General features: G+C 36.1%; 1 protein-coding gene across 5 annotated transcripts in view; it reads right to left on the bottom strand.

Annotated features, from left to right (window-relative positions):
- LOC106174131 (kelch-like ECH-associated protein 1B) overlaps positions 1–10,597 on the bottom strand; it is a 31,719-nt gene that overhangs the window by 17,666 nt on the left and 3,456 nt on the right. For all 5 annotated transcript variants that reach the window (XR_015333063.1, XM_013555541.2, XM_087005841.1 and 2 more), the window contains exons 2-4: positions 3,262–4,600; positions 2,677–2,882; positions 593–769 (exon numbers count right to left, since the gene is read on the bottom strand). Coding sequence is in view for 4 of the 5 variants with exons in the window: in XM_013555541.2 (XP_013410995.1) it covers positions 593–769; positions 2,677–2,882; positions 3,262–4,547 (1,669 nt within the window). In the remaining variant the exon portion in view is untranslated. The remainder of the gene's footprint in view (positions 1–592; positions 770–2,676; positions 2,883–3,261; positions 4,601–10,597) is intronic.

The raw sequence follows: 10,597 nt of genomic DNA, 5'->3' as shown, positions 1-10,597 counted from the left end.
ATTTTCTGCAAGTCACCCTGGATTGCTACTTGGCATTATCAGGGCCAACACTTACATAACATCCCTCTAGTTTCTTTAGGGTGTATTCTCCTTTTATACAACTATTTAAAATGACTTATCAAATCAAAATGTCTAGCTTTACATAAGAATTTTACACACCACTTTGCAACATAACATGAATTGACACCTACTGTGCCATGACAACAAAGCTACTCACTAATGCCTATCCTAAGGAGGAACCCAAGGATAAGAAATTTTTTTCTGTGCTTTGATCAGCAACCAGCAACCAGAAGACAAGTATAATTCTACTTTTATATGTAGGGCATTGAGATGAAACAATGGCATGATATTCTCTTATTGAATTTGATATACAGTTGTTTTTCTTCTTCTTCTTCCATTTTTTATCTATCTATCTATCTATTTATTTATTTATTTATTTATTTATTTATTTGTTTGCTTTTTTGGGAGGGGAAGAAAAGGGGAGTTCCAAAGCTGGGGGTGGAGTGGGGGGGGGGGGGGGGGCATGTGCCTGTTGAGCCACTGCCTCAGCTAATCAAAGCAAGCCTACTGTACTATATATATATATATATACCTAATGCGTAGAGTTTTCCCTCCAATACTGCACAGGCTAATGCACTCCTGGGTCTGTTCATTGGCGCCACAAACTCCCAGACGTTGGCCTCCGTGTCTAATCTCTCAACAGTGCGAAGCTGACTTGTGCCATCATATCCCCCCACTGCATACACATACTGGTCCATAGAGACTACGCCTGGATGAGAAATAACAAAAAGCTACAATTTAAATACTGTGCAAAGAAAAAACCTCTGAAACGCTGAAAACATCCTAAAGAGTTGTATTTCACTTGGATTTGGAATTTATGTTTTGTTGAACTACACATCCAATAATAATAAAGCAAAGCATGCATTTTATATTTGCATACCATGTGCACAACATGTACATATATTGTTTATTACTCATGTATGCATTCAATGTAAGAATACACAGTGCAGGTGTGCATTTGTATGACATTTTAGTTTCAAATTTATCTAGTACACACTGCAGAAAATAGATGTGCAAGGCAACAGCAATAACTTCAAACACCAGGCCAGAACTGGGTATACTTAATACATACAGATAATCTGCAAATCCTGCACAGACAGCCATTATATCACAGTGATACCATCATTAGCCTTAACAGCTACAGCCACTGGTGCATCCAACTACATGAAGGAGGCCTCTTGGGCATAGAAATGGTGCTAACGTCTTTATAATTAGGAACTCATGGCTAAAATCAAATCAATCTGCTGTAGCCCCCCCCCCAAAAAAAAAAATAAATAAATAAAAAGTGGGGGAGTGAAAGCAAATTCACTGCCAATTTAGGCAGCGTCAACAATGAAAACACTTCAAGATATCACTATAAGATTTTGCAACTATTTCAAGATAAATGAAATTCTCTGTCCTATGTACGTGACAACCAGCATTGACTGAATGACTCTGCAATCAGTTATCAATTATGGATGTTGCATACCGCCCCACACATATAATCTAGATATCTGAGACACATCAATATGAAAAGATAATTTGCATGCATTTTACTTTCGATGTTCAGACTAGATGTGCTGCTAGTACATGTGCACTATCTAATAAAATAAGTTTTCTAATTCCTTATTATAAAGTCAGAAATATAACAAAATACTTAGGTCAAACCACAAAGAAACCTTTCCTGTGAATTTCAACAACATGTCCATTGCATTGCAGAAAACATATCCTGTTTCAAAAGATCATTTATCATAATATAATGTATATTTCAACAATATTTATTGTAAACCTCTGATCGAACATTTGCAGGTTATAACCTATCCAGCCCACACTGAAATAAGGGCGGCGCTCTCGATAGTATATAATTGTATCTATAAAATGACAGTGTACTTTTCTGTTTAAAATAGTTGTCAAGACATTCAGTATGATGTTTCAGACTGGCACTAGCTGGTACATATATTTAACCTGGGAACACTTCACAGGGTGTCACTGAGCAATTTACAGGTATATCTATCAGTTAAACTGACGTAAGATGACTGAAAATCATGCAAAAATACTATCTATAATACATCTATACACCGTGGATGACTCTGAAAAGTGAGGGCCCTGATATATTATAATAAGCAAACACCCTGGCACTAGTTTGAGTGCCACATGCCTTTCTCTGTCTTTCTGCATTATCTGTGGTAAAAATCAGGCACAGTACCAGTCACAGATTTACAAGTAAAATCATGCATCTGTATTTCACTTAAAACTCAGAGATTCACATTGTACATATTACATATTGACATCTTCATGATTGTCAACTGCCACACATACATGTAGATAATTCTGGGATCATTGGACAATGTGGCAATGCTGTAACTTAAACTATATTACAATGTGCAGAGATTACTTCAAGAGTACCATGAAATTTGGAATCCCCTAAACACATACTCCCCAGTCCATATTTTAAAATAAAATAAATACTCCCCCATGAAATCTACACTGAGTCTCTCCTGTGTGCTTCATCATACATACTGCAAGTAAACAAAATGATACAGTGAATGCATACAACACTTGCGCCTTTTAGTGGGAGGAATGCTTATTTCTTGGGGAGTCCATATTTCATGCTAAAATCGGTACACATGTACTAACCAGCTCCACTCCGTGTTGTATTCATGGAAGCCAGCAGTTTCCACTCGTCAGTCTCTGGGTAATAGCACTCTGTGGAAGCCAGTCTGTTATGTCCATCAAACCCTCCCACAGCATACAACAGGCGATTGATAGTTGCCACGCCCACCCCTATCCTGGGAGTGGCCATTGGGGCCACAAATGACCATTCTTCTCTCTCCGGGTCAAACCTGGAGAAAAAAAATAAACAGTGACGCCAATTATACAGGAATAAATTCAATCAGAAAGAAATTTTCACCCAGCCAGCTTTAAGCTAAATGAAGGTGGGAGTGATGAGTGGAATCCGATTAGTGAAAGTTAAAAAATATGGAAGAATTTCTAATCTGATTAATCAACAACAGGAGTTCATTTTTACAATAACATGTAAACTTGAAAGAAATTTCTATCCAATTGAAATTCTTCCAAGCATTGCGCCATTTAAACAAATATTCAGAAGTTAATTTGAAATAACTGATATTTTTTCCTAACTTTGTGCTACGTTGGCACATGTTCAGTTGAGGTTCTAATCTGCAAAATAAAAAAATTATATTTACATTATACATAACCTACCTCTCCACAGATTTATGATGTATAGTTCCATGTGACCCTCCAACAGCATACAACATACCATCAATATTCCCCACCCCCACTCTATTCCTAGGAACTGACATGGGAGGCAGTGTCCTCCATAAATTCGTAAAAGGTTCATAGCAGTCCGCAGCATTGGAATCCATATTCCCATCAGGGGAGTTATTCCTGCCACCTACAGCATATATGATATGATGAACGACAACAGTGGCGAGCCCACTCCGAGGCAATGGAAGATCAGCGAGTTTAAACCACTCCCCCGTTTGGGGGTTGAATGCTTCGAAATTGCTTAAAGACTGCCTGAGATAGCCTCCTGCAGTGTATATCACAGGTGGGGCAGGGGGTAACCGCCTACGATCCGTACATTTTTTGTGCAACGTCAAATCAGCAAATATCCTCTCCAGGTAGACTTTACAAGAAGGATTGTTTTTGAGGACATCACAGTATTTGATTTGCTGTTTGAGGAAGCCTGGGGTGAGGAAGTGGCACCTTACAGCACATAATAACTGTTCTAATTTGGGCCGACGTCGGTCCTCGTCTTGTTTCACCCATTGTATCACAGCATTATAAACTTCGGACTCACAGCGCACGTTCAGTTCGTCCTGGTTAATTAAATGCACCATTTGGCATGGCGATAACATTAAAAATTCCTCGCTCTGGCAAACCTGGCTGAAATGTTTACAGATATACTCCCGGGCTTTATTGTTTAACTCTGTACATCCATGTTCCTGAGCAAAGTTAGCAATTCCTATACAATTACTGGGGTCCAGTTGGTGTTCTAAAAACGTACAGCATGCTTCCACAACATGCGTCATTTGGAACATTGTGGCAGCAGGGAGAAGATAGCACACATTCATCTCATTGATATGAATCTCTGCCGTGTAAGCAAACTCTATGAGAGTGGCTAAAGTACATGGAGTAATTCCCTGAAGCGGGATATCAGCCATCCCACACTCCCGCATCCCACTTGTAAACATGGCTTTGAAATACGGGCTGGCTGCTGCCAGGACCAGTTTGTGCGCTAGAAACGACTCATCACCTGCGATTAGTGTCACATCGCAGAGCTTCTTAGCATGGCGCAAGGTATTGATCACCTCAAAGGACTCTTTGGTTTGTTTCATTATGGTAAAATGCATGCTCCCATCCAGAGGCCTGTCGCCTGAAACAGGCCTGGGCCTATAGCAGCCACCTTTGTTAAGTGGGTTTGACCCACACTCCTTTTTCAGAAGCTGGTTAGACCCACACTCTTTCTTCACCGGTGCAGACATCCTCAGTCTTTGTTACAAAACTCACTTTGGTTGGTCTAAGGTCCCATTGTAATCTGAAAGAGAAAAGCAACAACATATTTCTAAAATGCTAACTGTATTTCTTAAGACAGGACCAATTTTTTCATTCATGATTGCTGGCTTATTCAAAAGCAAACACATCACTCATTCTGACATGTCCATGTAACATAAATCTTCTCTGACTCCAACAGGACTGTTCACTTACATAAGAATTCTTTCACCTGTACTAGATGAGTTTGGCCCATCCTTGACTGCTATTAATCATGAATCATTTTCAGTTTTAGTGTCTGGGATCCTATTCACAAGACCAGTGCACAGTGGTGATTTTTCTTTACCAAATACACAATTTTACATATTTTAAGTTATGTGTAATGATATCATGGGTTTAAAAACTATATATGCCTAGAGAATTATTATGACAATATGCCCTCTAAAAAATGTAGTATCTGTTGGTCAGTTAAAACAGCATTGTTTCTGAATTCATGAATTATATCTATATCTATCTATCTATCTATCTATATATAATGTATAATTCATGAATTTTATATATATATATATATATATATATATATATATATATATATATATATATATATATATATATATATATATATATATATATATATATATATATCTATCTTCGATCCAATGTTCTATAGCTAAAGGATTCAAAAATTCTTAAATGTAGCATATCATTACAAGGTTCATTATACAACAATCAATTCCTTAATAGTAAGGCAATAAAATGACAATGACAGTGGCATAAATCCATATGAAGACAAGAAAAACAATTATATTGTAGTTTAGATTATTGTCTTCAACAAAAAGTCAAGTACAAATATCACAATGACTTTCTTAAAAAAAAAACAAACAAACAAAAAACAAAAACTGATTCAAGGTCAATCTAGAATTAAGTCAACAGAGTCATGTCAATCTTTCAAATTTTTGAAAAGGAAAAAAAGCTGGATGCAAAATATTCATATCACAGTTCCTCTTTGCTAGTTATATCAATTATTGGCACAGGCCCATTAGCTCTACCTTAAAATCAATAAAGCCATTGTGTTTCCTTCTTCCATCAGCCTGGTTCCAGGGGCCCTTACAGTTTTATAAAGTCCAGCCTGCTGTCACATTTAAATACCAGGATGACACAGCAACTTTTTGGACGGCTGGCTCACATATCATACTACAGCCTTGTCCTTGGATTGGCTGTTGTTCTCCTTGTTGCATGATATAATATGCGTGGGGAATATTTGCTAACTTTTCAAAGTACTTCATTAAATATTTTGCCGAATTATGTTTTAGTTACAGCAGGTGATTGGTTAGAGTCATGTCCGTTCACTGCATCACATGTCATGGTACACGTGAGCAAATGGAGCTAAGACAGTAAGGCAGAACATACCGCCTCAACCCAATTATGGCAAATATATTTTTGGGGGTCTTGATATTTGACAGTCATAAAAAGCAGAAATAACTTTAATCATATTCATATTTTTCACTGCAATTATATAAAAGCAGTTCAATTTATAATATCAACATTTGGCACTCTTTTCTTTTTCAAAATCTGAGGGTCATGTGTAGATAAGTACATACACTTTACATGTTTTACCCTCTTTAAATTAAGTTTATTATCATTGTAAAATTCTTACTCAAACATCCAAATTTCATCATTATTTCATTATGTACGCCACAAATAGATCTGACCATAAATTTAAGATAAAAAACCTATGCTTTATGATTTATTAAACAGCTTAACCCACATGTAGGGCGAGTGTCAAAAACTATGCTTTCTCTTCCTGGTTTTGAGTGGGAAATTAGCACTCAAATTCATTTGGGCAAAGAAACATGAAATACCTGATAACTGGTTGGTAATTTCCCTGAATATTTTTATAACCCTGAATTTATCAGAACTATTAGTCCAACAATTATTTCTAATTCACCACTCTGATGTGATCATATTAAATCCAGCTGTCTGTACACTTCCTTTTTTAATTTTTCAATTTTATTTCAAGAACTGTTCAAATTAATTTTGAGTAAAGGAAAACAATAAAAAAAAAAAACCTAATAGCATGTATTGTCTAATACTATGGATCAACTATCTCAAAGAAAAAATTACACCTGTTAAATATATGGGCAGCACCCACAATATCAAGATATCAGAAGGCCCTCAACCCTTTAATATCTTCCTAGTCATATCTGCAAAGCATTGTGAATTTTATACAGAACCAGACAAACAATGCTAATTATCCACTTCAGGTATAACAAGGATTCCTAAGTATTTGAGACCAAGCATTATCCTCACTGATAACAGTTTAAAGTTTGTCTAAGCAAACTTGCATTTACTGGTACCTTCAGCATTTGAACAACCACCTCAGTATATAAACTATTTCAAATATTAACTAACTGTGTATTGTAGACAGATAAAAACAAGGCAGCAAAGCTGTCAAATGTACAGACAAAAAGAAGGAAAAAAACAAAATAGGGTACAGTCAATTCTGATGCAAAAGTACATTATGTTAAACTGCAAATTCAACATCAAATTTTAATTATGCTCAACAGGTAATTCCAATGTAAGTAAAATGTGTAACAAGCATAAGGCTTCAGCCCCATAGGAGTTCAAGTTCACACTCTGAAAATGTATAACTTCCAGAAAAAGAAGTCAATTAGACTGCTTTTCTCAGGCTGCATTTTAGTCCTGTATTTCTTTTTTGAAAGTTTGGCAATCATAAGTAAGATGGTTTTCCCATAATGGTTTTCATGGCAGCAGCACCCAAAATTGTGAGTTCTTCTATTCTGATGCAATATTACATAATGGTTAACAGCATAATGACAATCAATTTTTAATAATAAAAATAAAGGTATCATGGATTTTCAGAAAATGTGACTAGCATGGGTCTTCAAGCCTGTGGAACTTCAAAGTCACACCTTGAAAATGCCAATATGTGAAAAATTAAACTTTCACAAAAAATCTGTTTAACCGGCAGAAAGAATTACCAAACAGATTGCATTGCCTACTGAAGCTGTATTTAAGTCCCATGTTTCTTTCTGTAAGTTTGAGAACAGTAAATGACATGGTTTTCCCTAAATGGTCATCATGGGAGCAGTGCCCAAAATAGGTTTATTTTCAAATTTTGATGCAATATTACATTATGTTTAACAGCATAATGATCATCAATTTTTAATAATATCATGTATATTCAGAAAATGTGACTAGCAAAGGTCTTCATGCCCATGGAACTTCAAAGTGACACCTTGAATATGCCAAAATGTAAACTAGACAGCACTGTGCTGAAATGGGTTTATTTCCATTTTTAACACTTTTTTAATATAAGATGAAATAAACAGTTTACTGCCATTTTTATATGATCAACTAAGAAAATTGATGAGATGGGACAAATATCAATAGAACTGTGTCAAATGTCCAATTTCCTCCATTCTGACATTCTGAACATAGTAAATGATTGAATCTGACTGATATGAGTTTATTTCCATTTTTGACACTTTATTACACAATACACGATAACAAGTTTACCATCATTTCTACATAATCAACTAACAATGTTGTAAAGATGCAGGAAATGTCAAACAAACACTTCTATGTGTCTTATTAATTAAATAATAAGACTGTTAACATGCCTAAGAATTGAATTTGAGGAAATGTGAAAAAACAGCATGACTTCTAAAACAATGGCCCGATTATACTAATTTTCAAACTCAACCTGCATTTTAGTAAGATTGACCACTCCTGTGAGTTTAATGACAATTGGTCTATCTGTTTTTCTTATATTGTGTTTACAGTGTTGCATATATGCTAAAAAGTGAAAAAACAGCATAACTACTAAAAGAGTGGCCCGATCATGCCGATTTTCGAACTTGGCCTGTGTTTTAGTAAGATTGATTACTCCTGTGAGTTTCATGACAACAGGCCTATCGGTTTTCCTTAAAATGTGTTAACAGGGTTGCATATATGCTGAAAAGTGAAAAAACAGCATAACTTCTACAATAATGGCCAGATCATGCTGATTTTCGAACTTGACCTGCGTTTTATGAATATTCATCAGCTCTGTAAATATAAAGCCAAAAAGTAAAACTGCCCTCCACTTATCGTGTTAACAAGGAAAGTGCACGGCGCCGGCATCGGCATCGGCGACGGCGACGACGGCGACGACAGACGCAGGTGATGGCAATATGTACAGACACATCTGTGTCTGTACATAAAAATCATCATACACCAGTTGTTTTTGACTCTTATACAGTATACATCTCCAGCCTTGATGTCCTGCCACAGGTACATGTGTACTCTGCAGTGAGGCATATGGAAATAGATTCACAGCATAATGAAAAATATCATAGATACATACCTAGAGTAGGTATCCTACTTTTAACCTTCAATGTTATCATTCACCAAATCAATGGTAATCCTTACGTCACTGCAATGAACTGCTTATCGTGGCCTTTTCATTAATAATGTGCTTAGCTATAGTTGCAAACACTTTTAAGTGTGATTGCAAACATTTGGAGTGATTTCTTAAGCATCTTACATTTACATGTATCTTTACTAAATGGTCAGTCCACAGTAGAAGAGGATTGTCTTATTCATGGTACCTGTTTCACAAAAAGAAAATGTAGATCTAACTTTTATACCAAAATGTGCGTCTTGTTTGACCCACAATAAATCAGCAGTGGTCCACCTAAATGAAATATTTTGCTTGTTATATAACAAGAAGCAGAAAATGACACTGCTTAAGACCATTTGCTACCCTACTTACGAGTAGCTATAGACTGCTGCGCTTTTATCCCCAAATAAATTGGACCAAAAGTGTGCTCTCAAAGTTAAGAACACTATTCAGGCTTAAGTTTCATGCATTACTGGGTATATCAAAACCAACTCTAGGGTATTAGTCATACTTGTATTACAATAATATTTTTAATGTTTCATAACTTACAGTCTACATATTATGCAGCCAATGGCATGATCACTCACCTGGACAAAAGCTATATAATATATAGGCAAATAAAAAGTAAACTAGTACATATCCATAACCTAGGTCTACAAGGGTACCCACATTTCCCTCCATAACCCAAGAAGTAGGAGCACATGCCATCTCTCACAGTACATGGTTCAAGGTTGGCCATTAAAAGACAGTTCAATAGGGAAAGTGAGGAAATCCATTGCCTTAATGAGACTGTACAGATCTACAGGATTTTTGTGGTCTTTAATCTAATATGTAAGCTAGAGGAATTATAATACATGTACCAACTGCTCATATAGTCATGGTGAAACTTGGCTTTCTGTCTAAGGGGTCTTTCAGAATGAGTTACATGTATGTCACACAAGCTCTTGTGCACTAACTCCTCAGGGAATCTCGGACACTTGACTTTAAACTTCAAGCCAAAGCCATATTTTACATCCTTGTAAGGCAGCTTATGAAAGAGAACACCAAGATAAAGATAAGCGCCAAAAATGACCATTTTATTTTAAAGGGGTCCGATCTCCCTGCTTCCCAAGTGGGTTAACAGCATTGCAAAGTCAAAGGGCATAAAAAAGCTGCAACAAAAGCACAATAGACATAGGGGTGATTAATAAGACAACTTCATGATTTTTCTCTAGTAAGATCAAAAGTAAGTAATATAAAGTCCTATTGCAAGAAAAAAAAAATAAAAACTTCAACTTACTTATATCAGATTACTCCCCTTGAAAAAACACGGGCTGTATATTGTACATGCACTGCCTAATATTTGCTTAGAGTGGGATGTTTAACTTTATGCCATAAATTTTGAAAATTTACACCTTTTTGTGAAGGGTTACTAGTAGCTAGGTGTGACTTAGGCAAGGGATTTGACTTTTGAATTGGTGACGTAAATCCAAGTGACCTAAAAAGGTCCATTGATGACTAAGCAGTTTCACTATTTGTCCATAACCTGAAATCAAATATTAGCATGTGCAATTCATGGCTTGTTCGGTCATGCAAGTATGTCTTATAAGACAGAGGTTAAAAACTTGGCACAGGTCTTCAATGAAGAGAATGATGTAC

This window comes from Lingula anatina, chromosome 1 (genome assembly GCF_051362555.1).
Source record: "Lingula anatina isolate TDL-2025a chromosome 1, LinAna3.0, whole genome shotgun sequence".
NCBI lineage: Eukaryota > Metazoa > Brachiopoda > Lingulata > Lingulida > Lingulidae > Lingula > Lingula anatina.
Note: the sequence above shows the minus strand (reverse complement) of the source record. Positions and strands in the feature narration are given on the sequence as shown.